Source organism: Prionailurus viverrinus, chromosome D1, assembly GCF_022837055.1.
Source record: "Prionailurus viverrinus isolate Anna chromosome D1, UM_Priviv_1.0, whole genome shotgun sequence".
NCBI classification, from domain to species: domain Eukaryota; kingdom Metazoa; phylum Chordata; class Mammalia; order Carnivora; family Felidae; genus Prionailurus; species Prionailurus viverrinus.
The window spans coordinates 102,795,698-102,819,759 of NC_062570.1; the positions used below are offsets into that span (position 1 = coordinate 102,795,698).

The 24,062-nt window shown below is 53.2% G+C and overlaps 1 protein-coding gene across 17 annotated transcripts in view; it reads right to left on the reverse strand.

Annotated features, from left to right (window-relative positions):
* Positions 1 to 2,127: 2,127 nt before the first annotated feature.
* Positions 2,128 to 24,062, reverse strand: part of SLC43A1 (solute carrier family 43 member 1) — a 32,625-nt gene continuing 10,690 nt past the window's right edge. For all 17 annotated transcript variants that reach the window (XM_047877928.1, XM_047877946.1, XM_047877929.1 and 14 more), the window contains 13 exons: positions 16,579 to 16,756; positions 16,425 to 16,480; positions 16,213 to 16,289; positions 13,839 to 13,931; positions 12,071 to 12,204; positions 10,330 to 10,508; positions 9,081 to 9,227; positions 8,950 to 8,985; positions 8,572 to 8,710; positions 6,513 to 6,654; positions 6,175 to 6,248; positions 3,721 to 3,844; positions 2,128 to 2,647 (listed from right to left, as the gene is read on the reverse strand). In XM_047877928.1, coding sequence (XP_047733884.1) covers positions 2,501 to 2,647; positions 3,721 to 3,844; positions 6,175 to 6,248; positions 6,513 to 6,654; positions 8,572 to 8,710; positions 8,950 to 8,985; positions 9,081 to 9,227; positions 10,330 to 10,508; positions 12,071 to 12,204; positions 13,839 to 13,931; positions 16,213 to 16,289; positions 16,425 to 16,480; positions 16,579 to 16,756 — 1,526 coding nt within the window. In that variant the 3' untranslated portion in view covers positions 2,128 to 2,500. The remainder of the gene's footprint in view (positions 2,648 to 3,720; positions 3,845 to 6,174; positions 6,249 to 6,512; positions 6,655 to 8,571; positions 8,711 to 8,949; positions 8,986 to 9,080; positions 9,228 to 10,329; positions 10,509 to 12,070; positions 12,205 to 13,838; positions 13,932 to 16,212; positions 16,290 to 16,424; positions 16,481 to 16,578; positions 16,757 to 24,062) is intronic.

Sequence of the window (24,062 nt, forward strand, 5' to 3'; positions counted from 1 at the left end):
CCCTCCCCCCCCCCCCCCCCCCCCCCCCCCCGCTCCATTCTGTGACTTGCTCTAGCCTCTAAGGCTGCTGTCCCAGGGACATAAAGAGGTGTTGACCTGGAATAAAAAAGGTGGAAGTTCCTGGAGGGTCCCTCATTCTCAAAGATGGTGTCTTTACCTTTGTGATTTTTTTTTTTAATTTTTTTTTTCAACGTTTATTTATTTTTGGGACAGAGAGAGACAGAGCATGAACGGGGGAGGGGCAGAGAGAGAGGGAGACACAGAATCGGAAACTGGCTCCAGGCTCCGAGCCATCAGCCCAGAGCCTGACGCGGGGCTCGAACTCCCGGACCGCGAGATCGTGACCTGGCTGAAGTCGGACACTTAACCGACTGCGCCACCCAGGCGCCCCAATTTACCTTTGTGATTTTAAAGCCTCATTTCGATGTTAAAAATAAGTATAAATATAGTAGAAAGTGGAGCTCAAAATTTGCATAAGTTTTAAGATAAAACAGGAGACTATAAAAAAGTGTAAATTTCAACAAACCTCCAGCATTCTAAGGGATTATTTCTAAAGCATCCTGCCCCGATCCCCCTGTACAGACAAAAGCAACCTCCTGGCTGTACCTCAAACCATGGGAAATGGGGGAGCAGGAGCAGAGGGCAGGATGTGGGCTCCTTCCAGACACTAAGGGCAGGGATGGTTAAGCAGAGGGAGGTGAGGCAGACAGCCAGAGGTGGACAGGCTGGCACTTCAGGTGTCCTACTTAATGCCCAGCCAAGCTTGGGTGGGGGAGAGGGATGGGAGTGTGGGAAAACACCCCCCCCCCCAACAAAGATACAGGCACACACCAGCCAGTCTCTCACTTCCCTTTTTATTTCCTCTAAGACCTACAAAAGGCAGTACCAGAGAGGGAACCTGTCCTCCGGCCCTGAAGGGGCTTACCCATCCCCCCAATACCCCATCCAGGACACAGCCACCACCTCAGGCCCCTTTCCTCGAGGGGAAGGTTGTTTCGTCCACACACACACATTCACACTCACGTGCACACAAACACGTACACGTGCATGTGTACGCATGCCCGATCTCTGGGCGTCGCATAGCTAGAACCCTAGGGGTAACCTGTTTGTTGATCCCACAAGCCGCCAGGAAGCACCAGGAGGTGGGCCCCTAGGATGAAGGCCCAGAGGCAAGACAGCCCGCATCCTGGTCTCCTCCAATCTGAGGAGAAAGAAGGCCCAATCCTTCTAACACAGGGCTGTCTTCAGTCAATGGAGCATTATTGCTTTGGGGAAAATTTTTTTTAGTTCTTTTTTTTTTTTTTTCCTTTTAGCAAGTCCCTACAAAAATAGAACTTCTCTTGGTATTTATAAATCCACGGCCCAGCTCTGTGCGTATGTTACAGGTAGAAAAGCCATATGAGGCATTGCTGGAAGCTGAGCTATCCCAGCCTGAGTGGCGGGGCCCGGGCTGTGGACGGACTGGTGACTGCAGGGCGGCCCGCGGACAGTGAAGCTTCTTGTCCTCCCGCTTTTAGGTAATTTGGCCTTAAAAGTACCTGGGGTGTTGTCTGTTGGGGAATTGCCCTCGGCAGGCCCCCTGGGAAAAAACCATTAGGGAAGAATCTAAGTTCCGCAAGGAATTGTGCGGCCTTACGGCCTTACGTTTAGCCCTCGCCATTCCCCTTGGAGACTCCTCTACTTACAGGAAGGATAGCCTCATACATTTGCCAGCAAAGAGGGCCTGTAAAGGAGAGACATATGGATTTTGAAAGCCTCACCCCGGCAACTAAGGAGTGTATCTCTGGGCACAGGTGACTTCAACCCCTAGGCCCACCTGGCCCCCCGGAGGCATTCCAGATGGTGACTGAACCTAGTCGGTTCACGTACAGAATGTTTCCTTAGTTCCTAGGTGCACTGTCTCTCTGAGAATGTGTGAGGCATGGGTTTCTAAGGTCCTATCGGCCCCTTCCTGGCACCTCGGACCGAGGCAAAAACATTGTTCTTCTGGCCTCTTGTGGTTAGGAGGTCATGTCCCCGTAACTGTTCCACTTGAGGCGTCGAGAAATGGAGGGCCTTTCACGAGAACAGCAAAGCAAATGCTTCATAGACTATAGATAATTATAAGATAAACGCAGATGCATAATGGAATAAGGTAAGAAATTAATCAATAATCAAAGGGAGAAAATCGCCATGTTATTTCTTAAAGGTTGACTACACGTAGGAACATTTTTAAAATTAGGCGATGTTAGAAACACACAGATGACGTATGCTCCAAGGAAATCACTAGCACATATCATGCCACGTTTGCTACAATAAATCGGCCAGTTCAACCCACTGCTGTTGTCTGTGTCCGTTTTTATTTTAGTTTTTTATTCTAGTTTTGTTTCATTTTCACTTTTTCGCCGACGCCGTTCATCCTTCGGGAACCCCTGGGCCCGCTGGAGCCGGACTCCGGCAAGGCATTCCCTTTGGTAGCTCAGGCCTTGGCCTGTCATCTGGGTCCCTTGGCTGCAGGGGTCTAGGCAGTCACCTCGGAGCTTCCAAGCACCTTCTTTGGGCCCTCCCAGTCGGTGGCGTACTCCCTCTGGAGCTGGGCACGGTAGTAGAAGAGGTAAGAAGGCAGCAGGAATCCCAGGAGTGAGAATAACAGGAGGCCCAGATTCACCTTTAGGGAAGGAGAAAGACAAGAGTCAAACAGGTACCCGCTTCCCCCCATCACCCTCAAGGGCCCTCCCATTTAACCTTCAGCAGAGAGGAGAAGGCAGCCATTTATACTCAGGTCCTGGGCCACAATGATAAATATAGCTAGTGCTTCCAGTGTTCAGTCACTGTTCCACCAATATCTCATTTAATGTTCAACGAGCTCGTAAAGTTTCTTAGCCTAGTTGGAACCCTGGCTGAGGCTGGTGTCCACACCAGCTGGTGCCCTCTGGGGAGCTACTGAGGCAGTCTGGGCTACTTTCTGACATGGAAGCTTCTGGGCTGGGAACCATGACCTCTGAGGATGCTGACAAGGGGATCCCATTGCGGGTGCTGAGAAGAGACTCGAAGGCAGTTAAAGGAGCCAAGGCACGCAGCCGGAGGACAGGAGGCCCAGGGCAGTGGCCCTCACGTGCACTGGGCCTCGGTCCACACCCGGCTCTGCCTTTCTCGCTGTGTGACTTTGGGCAAATCGCCATGACTCTAAGTCCCTCCTCAGGGCTGTCAGTACCTGGTGAGCATTCACTAAAGGGTGGCTACGCTTTCTCCATCATTCTTGTGGGAGAAAGGTTACGGGACAGGTGGCCCCACAGGGCAGACAGAAGGTCAGCTTTAGGGAGGCAGATGTCGGTTCTGGGTAAGGAAAAGCCCTTCTGACCATACCAATGGCTGCTGCCCCGTCACTGAGGGTGTTGAGAGGGTTTGTTGGAACCACTTTCCAGAGGTGCTGGAGAAAGGATCCATGCACTGGGTGAAACTGGACTGCATCAGAGCTAGGCCACTTCACAAGGCACCCGGAGGCTTAGCACAAAGATACTCCTGGGCCCAGGGTGAGAGATGCTGATGAGGCTGGCTGGGGAATCTGTATTTTTAACGCGCTGTGACAGGTTGTGATGGACAGCCAGCTGGGGAGCCCCCAGATCAGAGACCTTCAGTCTGAGAGATGAGTGAGGGATTCTGTCACCTCGAAGCCCCTCCCCTTCAGCGCCCTGGAAAGGGGCTCCTGCTCTCCACCCCCACGCCACCCGCAGTTCTCACCCAGAAGGGCTCTCCTTTCAAGGGTCCCACCATGGCCATGAAAAGCGGCTGCTGGAGCAGGGCAAACACAGCACTGATGAGGGACTGCAGACCCGTCAGCGTCCCAAAGTGGTTGGACGGGAACCTGTCAAGGAGAGGTAGGTCAGTTAGGACGGGCACGTGGCCCTCTCAAGTCCAGCCCCCTGTGCCAGACTCCCCCCCGCCCCCAGGTTAGGCGGGCAGGGTGGAACTTAAGAGCCTCTTTGCAGGGCACCTGGGTGGCTCAGTCAATTAAGCATCCGACTCCTGATTTCGGCTCAGGTCGAGATCTCACAGTTTGTGAGTTTGAGCCCCACATGAGGCTCTGTGCAGACAGTGTGGAGCCTACTTGGGATTCTCTCTCTCACTTGCTCTCTGCCCCTCCCCCACTTGTGCGCACACACACCCGCTCTCTCTCCCTCCCTGTCTCCAAATAAATAAATAAATAAACTTTAATTAATTAAAAAAAAAAAAGCTTCTTTGCCTGTGCTTTCTGGACTCTGGCCTCAAAGCTGTGTGCTGCGGCATACTATCTGTGTGATAACAGCAAGTTATGCAATCTCTCGGAGACCCACTTCCTCCACTAATAACCGAGATAGCACTGACCTCACTGGGCGGTTCATTTATTCTTTTGACAAGGATTCACTGAGTTCCCACGTGCCAGGTGCCATTCTAAGGCGCATGCACATTCAGCACTGAACCGAACCCTCATAGAGGTGGCTTTCTGGTGGGGCCGGTGTCAGTCGGACAACGAGCAAGATACACACATAGATTGTTGGCTGGTGACGAGAGCCAAGGAGAGACGTAGGGTGGAGAAAGCAGGTGGGGGCGTCCAGGGGGCTGCCACCGTGGACAGGATGGCCAGCAGAGGCCTCACTGACAAGGGGACCCTGGGTACGGACCTGGAGAAGGTGAGGTAACTGCGGGCCCTGCAGCTATCTGGAGGGAGACTGTTCTAGAAAGAGGGAACAGGAAGTGCAAATGGCCTAAGTAGGGGACACACTTGGGGTTTCTGAGAAATGAAGAGGCCACAGCAGAGTGAGAGAAGGGGGAAGGGGGGTGAAGAGAGCAGACAGGGCCCGGGGTGGGGGAGGGGAGAGCTAGACCTTATAGGGCCTGTTAAGCCATAACAAAGCCTCTGGCTTTTTCTCAGAAACAAGGCAGGAAGCCATGGAGTGACAGAAAAAGACTTATGTCCCAGCAGGTGTCTCCAGCCCCTGTGTTAAAAATAGACCAAGGGAGGGGGCACCTGGGTGGCTCTGTCGGTTAAGCATCAGACTCTTGGTTTCAGCTCAGGTCATGATTTCATGGTTTGTGAGTTTGAGCCCCCCATCAGGCCCCATGCTCACAGCACAGAGCCTGCTTGGGATTCTCTCTCTCCCACTCTCTCTGCCCCTCCCCTGCCCACTCTATCTCTCTCAAAATAAATAAATAAACTTAAATAGACCCAGGGAGGCGAGAGCAGATGCAGGGACCCGGCCAGGAGCTGCTGCGCCCAGCCAGGGCAGGGGGGTGGCAGTGGAGACAAGGAGAGGGTTGCATTCGGGGTCTGTGGACAGCGGGACCGCGGAGGACTAGACATGAAGTGTGAGGAAGGGAAGAGCCAAGGCTCACTCCAAGGCTCCGGCTTGAGCAGGTGAAGGAGATGGGCTGCCCTCTGCTGACCCTGGCCAGGTGTCCTGCACCACGCCTGCCATTGAAGAAGCCCCTGGTAACGGTGACAACTGTCACTGCCATTGCTCATTACACACCACGGGGAGTCCCTCAGCAGCACTGGCAGTGGAAACCAGAAGGGTGAGGGGAGAGGGAACCGGGGACTGCTCCAGATGGAGCAGGAGAGTCATAAGGCAGGCTGCAATCTGGAAATTTCTACAGGGCTGATGGGGGAGAGAGGAGAGCAGACATAGGACCAAGGCACGTGGTGGGGTGTGGGGAGGCTCAGTTGGTTAAGCGTCCGACTTCGGCTCGGGTCATGATCTCACGGTTCCTGAGATCGAGCGCTGCGTTGGGCTCTCTGCTGTCAGCACGGAGCCGGTTTCGGATCCTCTGTCTCCTTCTCTTTCTGCCCCTCCCCAGCTTGTTCTCTCTTTCTCTCTTTCTCAAAATAAATAAACTTAAAAAAAAAAAAAAAGGAGGAGGAGGAGAAGGAGAAGAAGAAGAAGAAGAAGGAGAAGAATCCTGGCTTCCTCTAAGGGAGGATCCCCTGGCGGCAGGCTACCTTTGAAGAGGCAGGGACCCCACCACCCGAGATGAGATGCTGATGCCGGGAGAGGGCAGCCCCACCACCAGCCCACCAGGCGGCCTCCCAGCTCCCCACCAACTCCAAGAGGTCAGCACTCCTGGGAGGCAGCGGAGAGGGGCATGACGGGGTGGGCGGGGCCATTTCGACTCTGCTCAGGGATTCTTCGGGTTTGGGGGAGGAAGCGGCTGACTCACACTGCAGCGTAGAGGCTCCCACAGGCTGAGTGGAAGAAACCTCGAACCACGGTGTGCAGGATAAAGGTCACGTACTGAAACCAAGAAGAGAGAGGGAAGAGGTGAGAGCAGGTGTGGAGGCCGGAGGCAGGATGGGGAGGGTGGCGGGTGACACGAAGCCGCGCGGAGCCCTTGCCCACCCGATCCCCGGAATACCGCCCCCCCCGGGGGGACCCAGAGACCCAGAAGACAGACCCAGAGGACAAGAACCTGGCTTCCTGGAAGGCAGGCATGGGGCGAAATGGCCCTTCAGAGGGGTCCTGGGAGGCAGGGAGATGGGGGAGGACAGAGGTGGGTACCTGGAGGTGTAAGCTATTGATGAGGCAGGTGACGCCAAACCCCACCAGCAGGAAGTTGGTCAGGGTGAAGGCGTTGATGGCATTGGTGATCTTCTGGATCTTGCGGTAGCGCGGTCTGGCCGACCTGGTGGCGACCCCATCCCTGAGGAGAACAGGATGTCACTGGCTGCTGCCTCCATGTCCCCAGCAGCTGCCTGGTTCCCCGCCTGGCCCTCCCCTCTTCTCCTGGGCCTCTACGGCGGGGGCGACAAAGGCAGCAAACCACTCCCCCAGCCCTGTGTTCCTCAAAGCGTGGCTCCCCCACCTTCTACCCCAGCATCACCCCAGGGCTTTCTTTAAAATGCAGATTCCAGGCTCCCACCCCAGAATCTCAGAGGCTGGGCCCAGGAAGCTGCATTCTGGCAAACAGCCCAGGCACGTCTCACCCACACTGAAGCCTGAGAATCAAGGATAGGAAGGAAGGTGGCGAACCGGAAGCTCTCAGGCGTCCAATCGGACGCCTCTACGGAAGCCATCTCTGCCCATCAGCCTGGACAAAAGTAGATGCCACTCCGGGGACAGCAGATTGGCCCCGGACTATCCAGCAGGCCCCTCTCTGGCACACTCCAGGGGAGAGGCCAGCAGGCCGAGATGCTCATCTATCCTAGACAGATGACCCTGCCATCAGGGGCCATGGGCAGGGTGCCCGGGCTGGAGTACCGATGCTGGGGAGGGAAGCCACGAGATTGTTCCTTAGCTGCCTTCTCTCCTGTCCTCTCAGGACAAACAGGAACTATTTGGATTAACACAGAAAGAACCCAGAAGATCCGGGTTCAAGACCCAATTGTGGTCTCCAGCCAACAAGATGGGCCTCATTGGCCCCACCTCCTGCTACCCATGTCCTGTGTAGTCCCGTCCTACACTGTACCGGTTACTCTGGACGACCCACAGAATACGACAGAAACAATGGAATGTCACTGGTGAGATTTCGCTGTGAAGGACACAGAAGCTTCTGTCTTTGTCTCCCTCCCTTAGACCCCTTGCTGGGGGAAGCTGTTCTGTGGTGAGCAGCCCTCGGGACAGACCCAGGTGGAGAGGGGCCAAACCTCCTGCCAAGAGCCACCTGAGTGAGCTCAGGAACAGATTCTCTGACCTCGGTCAATATCTCAGATATCTGTAGGCCTGGCCGACAGCTAGAGAGCCTGCGGTGGTCTGAATGACTCTGTCCCCCCGAAATTCACATGCTAAAATCCTCATGCCCAACATGGCAGTATTAGGAGGTGGGGGTCTTGGCCGGTGATTAAATCACGAGGGGAAAGCCCTCATCCTGGGATTCGTGCCTTTATAAAGGAGGCCCCACGGAGCTCCCTATTCCTTAGGCCATGTGAGGACACAGCAAGAAGATAGCCGCCCAGAAGAAGGTCCTCAGTCAACCACTGGCTCCCTGATCTGAGGCTTCCAGGCTCCAGAACGGTAATAAGTAAGTGTCTATTGTTTTTAAGCCACCCGGTGTGTGGTATTTTGTTACACGAGCCCAAACAGACTCAGACAGACAGACCCTGAGCCAGAACGCCCAGCTAAGTCATTCCCAGATTCCTGACTCAGAAACTATACGAGACAAGAAACGTTAGCTGTTTAAAGATGCCCAGCTTTGGGGCTAATCTGTGATACAGCAATAGATGTCTGATATTCCAACTCTCTCTCTTTCTAGCCATAAGAAGGCTTTTGAGTATACCCTTTACAACATAGGTTCCGGAACATGCTACTACGAGCTGTGCGATCTTGGGTAAGTTGCTTAACCTTTCTGCGTGTCAGCTTTGTGAAGTGAGGATAACATACCTCCCTCAGAGAGCTGTTGGAGGACTCCGTAAGACAATGCAAGGTGCCTAGTGCACGGTCAGCACTTGACCTCAGCTATCCTTATGATCAAGTGAGCTATGCCCACCTTAGCCTTAGTTTCCTCATCTGTAAAATGGGGAGATATTCCTGCTCTCCCAGGGCTCTCGGGAGAAGGAAATGAGAAGCCGGGTGTGAAAGCACATGAAAAACAAAAAGCTGTCACCATCCCTATACAGGTCACCTGGCGTTTCCGAGGGCACTGCCCTCAGTGGGGGCGTCCACGCAGTCCTTGATCCGCCAGTCCATGATGTAGCCAATGAGGGGGCAGGTGAGAAGGCACAACAGCTGCATGGCCCCAAAGATGGAGGAGTAGAACCCAACTGGGCAGGACGGGAGGAGAAGTGGAGTCAGGAGCTGGCACGAGCAATGCCAGCAGCCCGGTGGGCACTGTCACCCACTTCCGGTGTAGGAGAAGCAGTGCCAGAATAGCCCCCCTCTGACCCCCAGATTCTCAGATGCCCCAAATGCCCAGAGTTACAAGGCTGGGCGCCCAGGCTCCCTGTGGAGTGGGCACCAGTGGGGCGGGTGTGGGCCAGGCCCCCAACTTCTATCCCCCTACCTGTCTCTGCCGCCCGTTTTCTCAGGATGTCCGTCTCTGTTGGGGGGTGGGGAGAGAAGCCAGAGTGAGAGGAGCCCGCCAGGGTGACCCTCCTGTGCCCCCAGCCCCCAGTGGGCTCAGCAGCACCTCACCATGCTCCTGACCACCAGTCACGAGGTACTCCAGCATCTTGTTCATGGCGGCCATGTAGAAGATGACCCTCAGCTGGGTCATGCCCATGGTGAGAAGGCTCCACAGGAAAATGGGGGAACAGAGGCTCTGGCGGAAGGGGACAGACTCTGGAGAGACAGCAGAGGGCGCCCCTGAGCCCCAGATCTTCCATTTCCCTCCAACTGTCCCAGCTGATGCAGTTCTAGAGGGGCTCAGCCACTCACTGTGTGACTCTCAGGGGATTGGTTCCTTCAGAAACGAGGGCTCAGATTCACTGGCCTCCAAGTTCTTGCCCAGTTTAATACTGATCTCAACAGAACGTTTTCAGCTGCCCGCTGGGTGTATACCTTGGTGTGGTAATAACTCTAGCTACTATTTATTAAGCACCTTCCCATTTACCAAAAGTGAACAACAACCCTGTCCTCAGCACGTTCTGCAGATGAGGAAATTGACCCAGTGACTTGCTCAAGCTCACAGGGCTGGAAGCTGCAGGTCGGCTGGACTCAGCTCATGGCTGCCACCACTCTGCCACGGGAGGCTCCGCGGGGATGGGGGTGGGGGGGGTCATACCCTCACGACTGCACAGCCTTGTGCCATTTACAGAGCTGCCATATCCACGGCTCCGTTTAAGCCTCACAGCTAACTTCCCCCTCCAGTGCGCATGATGACTGCTAGTTTCAGAGATAAGGAAAGCCAGAACAGGCTTAAGTGATCTGCCCAAGTCACACGGCCTGCAACTGGGGAGCCGGACTCCCCATCTCCTGACTCCAGGGCAGGTGCACCTGCCGATCATCTGGGAGCTGACACCTTGGGAAGCGGCTCAGGCAGGTGGCTGCAGATCCTCTGCCAGCCAGCAGGGGGAGCCAGCCAGCCGGGCGCTGGAGGGCCTCGCAGCTGGCTCAACCTGGCGGCACCTGATGCAAGGGGCTCAGAGGCTGTAGGGAGCCCTGATGAAACCAACCGTCCCACAGGCCTGGAGATCCTGCCCCATTCTGGAAGCTCCTCCCCCCTCCTTCACGCAGGAATCCAACAGAGTACCCCCGAGTCTGAACTTGTAGAGTTCTCTGAGCTCTGATTTCCCCTCATTCTGTAAATGGGGATCGAACCTCACCTATTTACATCATGGGGTGTTGGGTATAGAGCACAAGGGGAGAGAACGAGTGCTCACTAATAAGCATGAGGACCCACCCCACCTGTCACCCAAGGCTGGCCCCTTGACCAGACACTCACTCTCAGGAGGGCTTTCTGAGATGCCACGAACATCCTGGGATGAGATGAAGACTTCAGCCCCGTCCTCCAGGCTGGGGGCCTTCTGGCTCAGCCGCTGGCCCACAATGGTCACATGGGTATAGAAGCGGTCACCTGTCACCTTGTGATCAAGGGCCAGTCCGCTGAGCTTGATCTTCTTCCTGCCAGCAGCCGGGCCAGGGAATGTGGGAACCAGCCACACAGAGCCCACCCTCGACAGCCTGCCCAAGGGGTCCATCCCAGTCTGCCCTAGGGGTGCTGCGCAACCCTTTACCTGGCGCTGGCTGACATGCCCACTGACATGCTGCCTAGTGCAGGCTCGCATCTGTCACTCGGAGCCTGGGCCAGGGGCCAGCTTTAGCACCCAGTAAGTGAAGGGTGGGCGAGTCCTTTTTCACTTGGGCTGTTGCCATGGAGGCAGCATTAAGAATTCAGACTCTGGAGGGGAGCCTGGGTGGCTCAGTTGGTTAAGCATTCCACTTTGGCTGAGGTCACGATCTCACCGTTGGTGAGTTCGAGCCCCATGTCGGGCTTTGTGCTGACAGCTCGGAGCCTGGAGCCTGCTTTGGATTCTCTGTCTCCCTCTCTCTGCCCCACCCCTGCTTGCACTCTGTCTGGGTCTCTCAAAATTGAATAAATGTTAAAAAAAAAAAAAAAAAAAAAAAAAGAATTCAGACTCTGGAGGGGCGCCTGGATGGCTCTGTTGGTTAAGCGTTCAACTTCGGCTCAGGTCATGATCTCACGGTTTTTGAGTTTGAGCCCCACGTTGAACTGTGTGCTGACAGCTCAGATTCTGTGTCTCCCTCTCTCCCTGCCCCTCCCCCACTCCATCCCTCCCTCTCTCTCAAAAATAAATAAGCATTAAAAAAACTTTTTTTTATTAATGTTTATTTATTTTTGAGAGACAGAGTGTGAGCGGGGGAGGGGCAGAGAGAGAGAGAAAGACACAGAATCTGAAGGGGCTCCAGGCTCTGAGCCATCAGCACAGAGACCAACGCGGGGCTCGAACTCAAGCCGTGAGATCATGACCTGAGCTGAAGTCAGACGCTCAACTGACTGAGCCACCCAGGAGCCCCCAAAAAACTTTTTTAATAAAAACAAACAAACAAAAAAACAAAGAATTCAGACTCTGGAGTCAGAGAGCCTGGTTCCAGTCTTTAATTTGCCCCCTTCAGTGGTTGAACTTTAGGAAAGTCACTTTGTTCCCTGAACTTTTGTTATGAATGGAGTTAATAAAAGAACCCACTAACAGGACTGTGGAGGGTGGCAGGACTGCTAAGCACAGGGCCTGGCCCGCAGCAGACACTCAGATATCAGCTTTTTGACAGGCTTCCTTGTGGAACATCTCCCCTGACCCCACTGAACTGATAGGGGGTGGAGAAAAGTCAGCATTCAGGCTGTCCTACAAAGGGTGGGGTATTTGAGTCTTTGTATCCCCCTCCTGGGACCATATGACACATGGCACTGCTGCTGGGGTCCCTCCTACTCTGTTCCCATCCTCCAAACTCAGAAAGAATAACAGTGGCGGTGTTTTGACCGCCCGTTATGTGCCACTTCTACTCAAACGCTTGTCGGTGGGGAGGATCACGTCCATTGTACAGATGAGAAAGCAGAGGCCAAAGCTGATTCTGTCCATTGTATTACCTCCCCCCACTCCCCACCCACCCCTCCCTCCAGAGGGAGGGGAGTCCCCCTCGTCACACAGCCCTCCACAGCCACTCACGTATAGTTGACTTCCTCGGGAGCAGGAAAGGCTTCGCTGGGCCAGTTGAGGGCACAGTTCAGAAAGATGAGGCAGGCCAGGCCCGACCACGTGAACATGATGACCACGAAGGACACGCCAGCATCATAGATCAGCTGTGGAAGGAGGGGCAGGCCCATGGGCCACCTGGCCTCACCTCTCCCAGCCCAAGGCAGAGCCCAGGCCTCAGAGACCCTAGACAAGGTCTCTTCTACCCCATTCCTCGCACCTGATTTGCAGATGGGAAGTGGAGGCTGGAAGTTAAGAGACCCAGGAGACCACCATCCTCTCCCCTTTTCACCCCAGCCCCCTAACGAGACGTGAAGTAATCCCACCCACCCACCCCCGGGTGCTGAAGGTCTTTGGAATGTCAATTGTTATCGGAAAAGGACACACAAGCCTGCCTGTGACTCCACGCACATGTTGGCTTCCACACAAAAATGCCATTGCATTTTATGTACAAAAGAGAAAAAGTAACGCTCTAGGTTTACCAGGCCTGTGTGTATCTTGCCCCTTCCTGGCACGTTCCCTGAGGGAAAGACAAACCCGACCCAGAAGCCTTATCTCACCTTTCACAGGTGTTCCCAGGGAGGACAACTGGGAGCGTGGGCGTGTGCGCATGTGTGCAAAGAGCGCTGCCCAAGGCCTTCCAACCCAAGTGGGCTGGGAACTGATTGGGATTCTGTGCCAATGCGTCAGCCCTCCACTGGGGAAGCCAGGTACCTAGAGATGGTGTCCCTGCTCTTGTCCTCCCTGCCTGGGACGACTGACATCTGCCCCCTCCTCAGGCTCCTGCCCAGAGCTCCAGTGCTGCCTGGGAAAATTTCTGCTCCTCCTCAGCCTTGGGCCTTGAGGCTCTCTTCTTCTCTGGGGGACAGGACAGAGCTTCAAAGAGCCACATCTCCAAGTGAGTAGGTGCTAAGATCTGCCTCTTCAAACCCCTCCCACCCTCCATGCCTGCTGCTACCTGAACAACTGATGGCCACTCCCACCCATGCACTCTCAAACTCCTTTGGGGGCACCCAGCAAGTGCCTCCTAAACAAACTTCACTGCCCATGGTGGAATCTGAAGGGCATCCTATGGCCCAGTTGAAAGCACGCTTTGTTATCATTTGATATCAGAGGAAGGCGTGAGGCCCCAAGCTTGCCCCCAAGCTAGAACTCAGGCCTTCCGGTTCTAATTCTGCCAGGCTGATTTGTTCAGGCTGTAGCCTGATATGGACTAACTTCATGACCTTGGACCAAGGCAACAAGCCTCTCCAGGGCAGGTGAAGGAAAGAAATGTGGCTGGAAAAGTGGTTGAGGCCAGAGAGATCAAGGGCACTGAATGTCTGTAAAGAGGATGGAGGGACTTGATTCTGTCAGTGAAGCAGGGCAAGTGTGTGAGCCAGGCCTCCAACTAAAATCATTCTGGAAGTCACGTGAAGGACAGACCAGAGAGGGGAAAGGTCCAAGGCAGGGAGACCAGCTGGGAAGGCTTGAGCTAGCCCAGAAGAGAGGACGAAGGCCTGGCCTAGGATGGCAGGAAAGGAAAGAAGGCAAGCAGGGAGACCCATCGGCCAGCGGCAATGCCTGGGCCCCTCCCATGACACTTCAGTGCTTGCCCCACAGTGGTGGGGACTGACCTCTGCCTGGCAGGAACAACGGTTCCCAGGCATGCCAGCCACTCACCCAACGCCACCTAGTTTCTCTAGGCAAAAAGAAAACCCAGGTGACCTCACTGGTCCCCCGCCCCAAACAGGTCCAATACCTTGATTCCTGGGAACGTGATGGCAGAAGAGGCGTAGGAGCCGATCATGAGGGCCATGAACGTAGATCGCAGGTTCCCAAACATGTTGGGCAGCTGAGGGCGGGAAGCAGTACCAGTAAGCTGAAGGACCCTGACACTGCCCAGGGTACCCCTGGCCCAGTCAATGGGACTAAGCCTCGATGCACCCCACCCCGCAGCCCTCAAAGTGAGCTCCAGGAACACCAGCCTCAGGATAGGCAACAGAAAAGCTCAAAGGCAAAATCACGGGAAACTGGCTAACACCCTCCCTCCCACAGACTCCCAATGCACTTGAGCATCTCAACGGTTCCCAAAAGTGCCCTCAAAGAACACTTTTGTCAATTCCGCTCGAGCCCAGGGTTTCCCAAGTTAGTTGTTCGTGGAGCCCTTCTATTTTGTGACGCCTGTTAATAACCCACAGAATGGGTGTTTAAGAAAAACTGATCTAGTGCAACTCATTTGACAGATAAGAAAACTGAGGCCCAGTGAGGGAAAGAAATGTACTCAAGTTCACAGAGCTCCTTAATGACTTTCTCCCCTGTTCTGGCAACCCCAGCTCTATCCCGGACCCCAAGGCTGTGACCATGGCTGGCTCTGTAATGAGCCCTCCTGGGTGGCCCCAAAGGCCCCAAAGGCACAAGTCATGGGAGGTGCCAGGGAGGGAAGGATGGATGTAAAGGAGGGGGCAGGGACAGGCCAGGTGACCAGGAGAAGTGGCTCTGACGCGCACAGCAGGCCAAGAATCGCCACCAGTAGAGAACTGATCATATGTTCTGCTCTCTGGCCTGAGCCAGGCCCTCCGGGGAGGAGAAAGCAAAGTCATGCTGCCCTTTGTGTACATCCCCCTCTGGCCCCACCATCCCCCCCCCCCCCCAGGTCAACAGAGCCCATAGCTGGGAAAGGCCTTAGATGCCACGCAACACTTCAACCCTCTCCACAGAGGAGAAAACCCGCAGAGAGCTGAGTCCTCCACCAACTTCCAAGCGGTTGTGAAAAGGGGGTGGGACCAGGCTGACCCCCGCTGGGGTAGAGGTTTCCCAGGCACCTGGTATCTGCAAGGCACGCTGCCAAGGACACCAGGGAAGTGCCAGGGAGAGCTGCCCGGACCCCTGGCACCCCCGCCCCAGGGTCTCGGGGCGCTTGTCTCGGCCCAGCAGGGCGGCGCCGGGGTTGGGGGGAGGGCGCGAGGCCGGCCGGGCTAACGGGGGCGAGGGGCTGGGCAGCACTGGAGGTCCTGGCTCGGGTCTGTCTTTGGCGGGCGAGGGCAGAGGCCCGGGGCGGGGGCGGGGCAGGCGCCAGGCCCTGCCATTGGCTGGAGATTATTGGCTGCGGGGCAGGGGGAGGAGCGGCGGGCGGGCGGCGGCGGGCGCAGAGCCTAGGCCGGCAGGGGCAGGGTCCGAGGTTGCGCGGGACAGGGCACAGAGGAGAGAAGGGATCTAGGGCCCCAGCCAAGCTGCACAGCGTGGAGAAGGGGCTTCGCGGGGGGGAGGGGGCGGGGAGGAAGGGATCCGCTTCCTTGGAGAGTTGTGAAACGTCCCGGGCTGGAATTAAAGGCGGCTGCTGGGTAAGGTGAAATTCAGCCAAAAACACCCAGTTTGGCTGTCAGGACGGGTCAGGGCGGCCCTCATCCGAGATAAACAGCCCCGAGGCTGGCCCAGCCAGGAACCCCTCCCCCACCACACACTCATCAGCCTTTAACCCTTACACTCACATACAGAAACACACACACTTAGAGCAACACACACACAAAGCCACACACATTTGCAGGAGGCTGAGTCATGTGGCAAAAGCTGTTTCTGTAGGTCCAGCACGGTCAAGTGTCGGCAATTTGACGTGGCTTAACCTAATACCCTCAGGAACACATTCACCTGTGCACGCCCTTGCCCATCTAGAGCATCACACACACACACACACACACACACACACACACACGCTGCTCCTACCGTGTCACTATCTGCCACACTGCCCAGCTTTCTTTTCTTTCCAGCACTTCCGACTACTGACAGAATTTATTAGTTTACTTGTTTGGAGAAGGCTGCCTCTTAGCCCAACCCCGGAACGGAAGTTCCAGAAAGGTGAGGAAGTCGGCAGTTCTGTTTGTGCTGTCCCCGCAGCACCTAGAACCAAGGCCAGCAGACATTGTGTGCTGGGGACACACGCACCCCCCAACACCCACACTCCCACATGGCGTCACATCCCCACGGACACAGCCTCACGTCCACCCTCAGCGGCAGCCTGCACACGCCTCTGCTCTGGGTCCACTGGCTCCTCCGTCACCCGTTGTCCCCCTCACTCTCCTCTACTCCCACCCCCACGCCAGGGTACCCTCCTGCCAAGCGGGGCCTGTCACACTCACCGTGAGTGAAGAGAACGTTAAGCAGATGCCACCAAAGCCATTCAGGGACAGTGCCAGGAATATCAACGGAGACAGAACTGGGAAGGGGAGAGCGATGGGTCAGGGCATTTGGGGGGCTGTGGGAGGCCAAGGGCAGGAGCCGGGATGGCAGACGATCTGCCTTCATCCCACTCATTCTTTTCCTGTGGGCGGCGAGAGGTCAAACGACTCACCTCTGGTGTCCCGAGAGGCCAGGGCCATGAGGGCGCAGGACGCGGCGAAGCTGGCACTGTGGAGACCCAGGGAAGGAGAAGGGGTTGCCCGCGAACACCCTGAGCCTCCCCTCACCCCTGCAGCACCAGCCTTGCCTTCCTGCCCCCCCCTCACCTGCCAACCAGTCGCGTGGGCCGGGGCCCAAAGCGGTCCATGAGGATCCCCAGCGGCAGGGTCGTGGCGCTGAGCACGAAGGAGCCGATGGTGAAGCCCAGGTTGAGCATCTCTTCCTGGCGGTCACAGCTCAGCCACTCCCGCTGCTCATCCTGGGTGGTGTTGGTGGTGTTCTCAGCTGAGGAGGCAAGGGAGGGCTCATCACGTGACAGCCGGGAGCAGCCGGGCACAGGAGACAAAGGCCCGGGGTCCGGGGACCTGAGCTCAAGTCCCACGCTTAGGGCTCACTGCCAACCAGGCGACTTTGAGGGTGGCCTAGAGTCACATCTACTCCAGTGAGGACTCGTCCTCAAGGTAAACTTCCCACTTGGAGTCGTGACAAGTTAATAAAAATGGTTAACGGTGAGGGAAGGAGGGTGATTCACTTCACTCAGTGCTCACTGAATCACGAGGTGGTTGCTCCCCTGCCCCCTCTCTGTTACCTAAGCATCACTGCCAAGGGCACACTCAGGGCGCACCAGAGGCAGACAGACCAGGGTCGAAATTGCCACCACCCGTACCAACTGGGCAACCTTGGACAAGTAACTCCCTCTCTGAGCCACAGGCCCTTAGCCTGTAAAAGGGAGCAGAAGATGCCTAAGCCATAAGTTCCTTAGAAGATTCCGCCGGGGGTGGGGGGGGGGGGGTGGGGGAAGGCGCCGAGATGGCTCAGCCGGTTAAGCTTCCAACTTCAGCTCAGGTCATGATCTCATGGTTCACGAGTTCAAGCCCCACATCGGGCTCTCTGATGTCCATGCAGAGTCTGTGTCTGCCTCTCTCTCTCTCTCTCTCTCTTTCTGCAACTCCCCTGCACTCTCATTCTCTCTCAAAAATAAATAAATGTTAAAAAAAAAAAAGAGTCAAGACTCTTGATCTCAGGCTCATGAGTTCAAACCCCACATTGGGCAGTGCTTCCGTTAAAAAAAAAAGTGAAAAGTGACAGGTGCAATGAAGAGAACAAAACAGGAGGATGTGACGGTGCCTGAGTGCTAGGAGAGGAAGCACCCACCCTCCATGGTGACAATGACTCCTGACTTCAGGTATCAGGAGCACACGCAGGCAGCAGAGGGGTGACGTGACCTGTGTGTTAACATAAGGAAGAACACGAGGAAGAAGTCTCAGATCCTGAGTGCTGGCCAACCAGGGCAGGAAACACCTTGGGCGATGGGGAGCTGCCAGGGAAGCTGGGGAGGGTGGCCAGGCCCGTGGAAGAAGCCTGCAGGGTTCAGGCTAGCCCCATCATTCAGTGATTGGCACCAGCACGGTTCAGTTCTCCACCAGGTCTGCCTGCACCGGATATCTGCTGTGTGCCAGGCACTGTGTTGGGACAGTGGGCAAAGCGGGAAGGAATGCAAAGATCATTTAGGCCACAGGCTGCAAACAGGCAACTGGCAGTGGCCCGCACCTGTGTTTTGCTTGGCGTGCAAATTTTAATTGGGTGCGGTTCAAAATTGGAAGTTATCCCATAAACGCGGCACCTGGGTGGGTCAGTTAACCAACTGATCAATCAGACTCTTGATTTCGGCTCAGGTCATGATCTCGTGGTTCGTGAGTTCAAGCCCCACGTTGGGCTCTGTGCTGACAGTGCAGAGCCTGCTTGGGATTCTCTCTCCCGCTCTCTCTGCCCCTCCCCACTCATGTGCTCTCATGCTTTCTCTCTCTCTCAAAAGAAATAAACATTAAAAAAAGGAGTTATCCCATAAAAATCTGGCTTCTCTTTAAGAAGTCGGAAAATCTGGCCATTGCTGGAGCTGAATGGAGGTCACCCCTTTCTGCCAGGTCTTGCCCCCTTTAAGCCACCCAAGTCGTCACCTCTCTTTTACCCCCCAGACATTTGCCACCTTACATCTGCCTTACTTTATTATTATTATTATTAATTGATTATTATGAACTGCCTGACCCAGTTGGCATCTGAGTTTGCAGCCCCTGAATTAGACACTGATTCTACCCCTCAGTCTTTCATCATCAAACGGCACTTTCCCTCACACAAGTCCTACTAGCTCTCGATTAATTAACACCTACTTTGTGCCAGGCTTTTTCATACGGTATCTGTTTCCATCCTCACAGCCTCCCTACCAAGTGAGTCCAATGACCCCCATCGTGTAGATGGCGAGGCTCTGAGAAGCACAGCAATTCACAGCCACACAGTTTCTTACAGGAGGGCTTACACTCAAACTCAAGACCGTCTCCAAGGGCCAGCCCGATTCCGTCCACCCCAGGCCCCTCTGTCCTGAACACGGCGGCTCAGGACGCTTCCCGTGCCTGTGCTGGTGCTGGCAAGGAGACGTGTTCCTCCACTCATGGAGCGGGACAGCCCAGGGGCCTGCTAGCAGCTCAAAGTCAGTCAACGCATCCGTTGGTCTGGTTTATCCATCAGCCTCTTGTGAGTTTGACCAACACGAGCTGGCTCCTGAGGCCCCACCACTCTGCGTGGTTGGATAAAGCCGGACTCCTCGGATAAAGCCAGCCCAACATGCACTTAGAACTCTATCCATGCCAATTACAACAGAAGAGGTCTTTGAAATCCAACTGCCCTGCTTTTATAGGCAAGTAACGTGACGGGGTGGGACAGGGAAAATGTACTGAGTTACTGATAGAGCTGAAGCCTTAGAAAAAAACCATGTTTCCCTAATTGTGGTATGCATAACTGGGGCACTCCAGATGAGTTAGGAGATGCAGGGAATGGAGTTTGATGTTTCACAGTTATTAGTCATTTCAATGTGTATCTGAAACACATACACATATAAATACATATGTGAATGTATTGGAAAAACACGCATATATATGTATGTATGTTGGAGACATGTATGTGTGTGTGTGTGTGTGTGTGTGTATTAGACACATATGTATGATGTATGTGTAAGTACAATCAAACCCAACATTCCGAGGATATTACGCTTTAAACTCAGGCCAATTTTTTTAAGTGGGTTGATGTAAAAGGAAGCATTAAGTCAATAGTTCCTAGGACAGAGGAAAGGTAAAATCATGAGGGTGAACTACAAGTGACAAGATCTGTGAGGCCCTGGAAAGCAGGACCACAGGCAAACATTCACCCCTGGAGCCACACAGAGCACATTCAAACCCCGGCTTCACTAGCCGTGCTGCTGAAACTCCGAGACTCTGTTATCCCATCTGTGAAATGGGATGGTGGTCGGCTGCAACCCCGAGAGGCTGGCTGACTCCGAGGATTGCCGCGCGCGTGCACACACACACACTCACAAAATGATCCCATTCTCTGAGTCTCTAGGGATGGGGAGCCCCTCCTCAAGGCCTGAGGTTTCACTTTCCTGCAGCTGACAGTCAGGTTCACCAAAACATCTGTGGGATTGGGCTCTAGCTGGTTGTCCTGCCTATGGCAGGACTGCTCCAGGAGAACTCTAAGCTGAAGGAGGTTGGAAGTGGCTACACTGTTCCTACGAGGACTAGGAGACAGGTCCTGGAGTCAGATCTGGGGTTGAATCCTTGCTCTGCTCATTAGCTGTGTGACCTCAGGCAAGTGGCTTAATTTCTCTGAGCGTCAGCTGTCTCTTCTACAAAACATGGTTAATAGTCATACCTATATCACAGACCTGCTAGGAGGACTGAAGATCTATCTAGCAAACAGCAAAGGCTTGATGAGCTTTAGCCATTGTTTTATTGTTTGGGCACTTTTGCTGGATAAAGAGTAGTTATGTGTTAAGCTGATTTGCCCCTGTCTAAATTCTGAATAACAGAGCCCTCTTCAACCGTGACACCCCTACAGGTGGTTCAACCACTCACCCCAGGGTGTCCCTCCAGAGAGAACAAAAAACACTGAGAAGACAGAGGGTGTGGCCAGGGAGCCCAAAGCCGACCCTAGTGAACACCTTGACCATGAACTCCACATTTGTTAAATGACAGCATTTGGTGCTCACATCGTTGCTCTGTGGCAAGGAGGACGAGGGGGATCCACTCCATTTTACAGACTTAGAAGTGGAGATCCAGAGAGGATGGGTGACTGGCTTAAGGCCACACAGCAAATGACAGCAAAGCTGGGTCTGGCACATAATTATGACCCCCACCTGTAGTCCACGTGTTTGCTCTCATTTCATTTTCACAGCGGTCCCAGGGGGTAAGGAGTATTGGTCCCATTTTACAGATGGGATAACTGAGACATTAAGAAAGTGAAGTAAATATCTGAACTAGGTCTAGCAACACACAGAATTGGAAGCCATGCTGCCTGGTTCTTTCCACACACCGTGAGGACACACATTCCTGGTTTGATTTTTCTTGCAACCCTGAGGAGGGAGGCTGGGTCCACAATGAATGAGGCTTCAAGAAGCGGAAAGTAAGCACTTTCGATAGGGCAGCGTGACTGAGGCAAAGAGGGTACAGCACCCTCCCCCCATCAGCCCAAGGGCCAATGATTTAGATTTAGGCTGGAGTCACCTGAGGGGGAGGAGGGACACCTTGTGTCTTGCTTTCTAACAACAGACAAATAAGTTCAGAGAAAGTAGGAGGGTTCACTTTGGTCACCTCTAGGTATCCCAGACAACTGGGGTCGGACACATATTCAGCCTCTGGTCAACTCAAAACACCAAGTGGAAACTTCATACCACATACAGAAATTACCCGCAAAGGGACCCAATATCTCATGTTCATTTATTTTTGGGAAAAAGACAGAGTGTGAGAAGGGGAGGGGCAGAGGGAGACAAAGACACAGAATCTGAAGCAGGCTCCAGGCTCTGAGCTGTCAGCGCAGAGCCCGACGCGGGGCTCGAACTCACAAGCCACAAGATCATGACCTGAGCCAAAGTCGGACGCCTAACCGACTGAGCCACCCAGGCGCCCCAAAGGGACCCTAGATCTAAATGTAAGAGCTGTAAGTATAAAAACTCTTAGAAGAAAACCTAGGCATAAATCTTTGTGATTCTAGATTAAGCAATGATTTCTTGAACATGAAGCAAGACACAAATGGCAAAGGAAAAGATAGACTGGACTTCCTCAATATTAAAAAACCTTTCATGCTCCAAAGGACACCATGAAGAAGGTGAAAAGACAACCCACAGGGAGGAGAAAAATCTCGCAAATCATGTCTCTCATAAGGGACTTGTACTTAGAATATAAAGAACTCTTTTTTTTTAATTTTTTTTTAACGTTTATTTCTTTTTGAGACAGAGACAGAGCATGAACGGGGGAGGGTGAGAGAAAGAGGGAGACACACAATCTGAAGCAGGCTCCAGGCTCTGAGCTGTCAGCACAGAGCCTGATTTGGGGCTCAAACTCACGGACCGCGAGATCATGACCTGAGCCGACATCGGCCGCTTAACCGACTGAGCCATCCAGGCGCCCCAGAATATAAAGAACTCTTACAACTCAATAATAAAAAAGCAAATAACCCACCTTAAAAATGGCCAAAGCATCTGAAAAGACATTTTTCCAAAGAAGATATACCAAGGGCCAAGAAGCACATGAAAAGATGCTAATCATCATCAGCCATTAGGGAATTGCAAATCAAAACCATAAAAAGAGAATGTTGTATCCACTAGAGTGGCTATAGTAAAAAAGACGAGCAATCATTAGTGTTGGTGAGGATATGGAGAAACTGGAACTCCATACACCACTGGTGGGAATATAAAATGGGGCAACCACAGTGCACCTGGGTGGCTCAGTCCGCTAAGCATCTGAATTCCACTCAGGTCATGATCTCACAGTTCATGAGTTCAAGCCCCTCGTCGGGCTCTGTGCTGACAGCTCGGAGCCTAGAGTCTGCTTCAGCTTCTGTGTCTCCCTCTCTCTCTGCCCCTTCCCCACTTGCTCTCCATCTCTCTCTCTCTGTCTCTCTCTCTCTCTCTCTCTCTCTCAAAAATAAATAGATATTAAAAAAAAAAAAAGGTGCAGCCACCGTGGAAAACAGTCTAGCATTTTCTCAAAGTGTTAACCATAGTTACTATATGACCTAGCAATTCCATTCCTCGATAAATACCTAAGAGGAAGAAAAGGATATGTCCACACAAACACTTGTACCTAAGTATTCACAGGAGTATCCATAATAGCCAAAGAGTGGAAACAAATGCCTATCAACTGATGTACGCATAAATACAATGTGGTAGATCCATACCGTGGAGTCTTACTCAGCAATGGGAAGACACCAAGTCCTGACACCTGCTACTGAAACACCAGACGCGGAATAGAAGAGAGGCAAGATTTTATTCACGGCCGGGCCAAACCTGATCTCCTGATCTTAAGGAGAAAAGTGCAGAGAATGGCCCCGCACAAAGGTAGCAGTGAGCTTACATGGATTTTAGCAAGTCAGAGTACGTCATTATTTAGTTAACCAATTACAATTTACAGCATTTCACGGTAGCCAATTATATTGTGACACACAGACCGTTAGTTTTGGCGGGAACCTATCATATTTAAAGTTCTTTGTTCTAAGAGGGTTTAAAATGACCAATCATAGACACTTAAGATACCGTGGGGCAGTCAGTTCGTGACTTTTTACATGTTGGTCTTGCCTAGGCCAGATCTTGGTAGAAGGGGTGGGGAGCGTTTTGCAACCTAAATTACCTACTTAGCAAGCAGGCGAAGTTACAGAAGCGAGATAGGGTGGTTAGTAATTTCCGACAACCCTAATAGGGAACTGCATAAGCTTTAATCTCAATTATTCATGGAAGGTGAGTTTAAGCCGAACTTATATACAGTAAGCTTTCTGATATCTTATAAGTCCACCTATTACATTCCCCACTCCTGTTCGTCAGTTATTCAAACCTTTGAATAACCTTATTCTGGGATTTGAGCTAGTGGGACCTATGGGCTACATAATACCATAAGCTTTATAGATCCTATTTTTCGATTTATGAACTGGAGTAGTAGTTTTATCAAACAGGGTCTATAGTTATAGCTAGAAAGAGAAAGATAGGGGGTCCCGCAAGGGCACTTAGGAGAGTTGTTAGCCAAGGGGACCAGGAAAATATAGACTCAAACCAATTTTGATTAATTTGTCTTTGTCTTTCTCTTTCCTCTAGTCGTTGTCTGACCTGACTCAAGCTCTGCTTGAGGATTCCTGAATTATTGACATAAAAACAGCACTGTTCCCCAAGGGCCATAAAAGCCCTCCTTGTTATAAAAATAACAGGTCTAAGCCCCTCCGACTCTGAAGTACCACCCCAGCTAAAGAGTTTACAGATTCAGATGGTTTACCGATATTCCTTTCTAATTCTGATATATCCTGATCAGTGTGTTTGCTTAGTAATTTGAAGTTCTGATTCCCTGTGATGAAAGCGGCAGTACTTACGCCAAAGGATCCTGCAACCCCCAGTCCTACAAAGAGGGGCACTAGAATAGTAGAAATGGGTTCCCTCGTAAATCGAGACTGGGGAATGAAACCTGGGTGTTCTCTTCCTCCTTCACCTGAAAAGTAGAAGACCTGGGGTAGGAGGTGGACTAGAATGCAGAAATCAGACCTTTTGATTATAAGGTGGAGG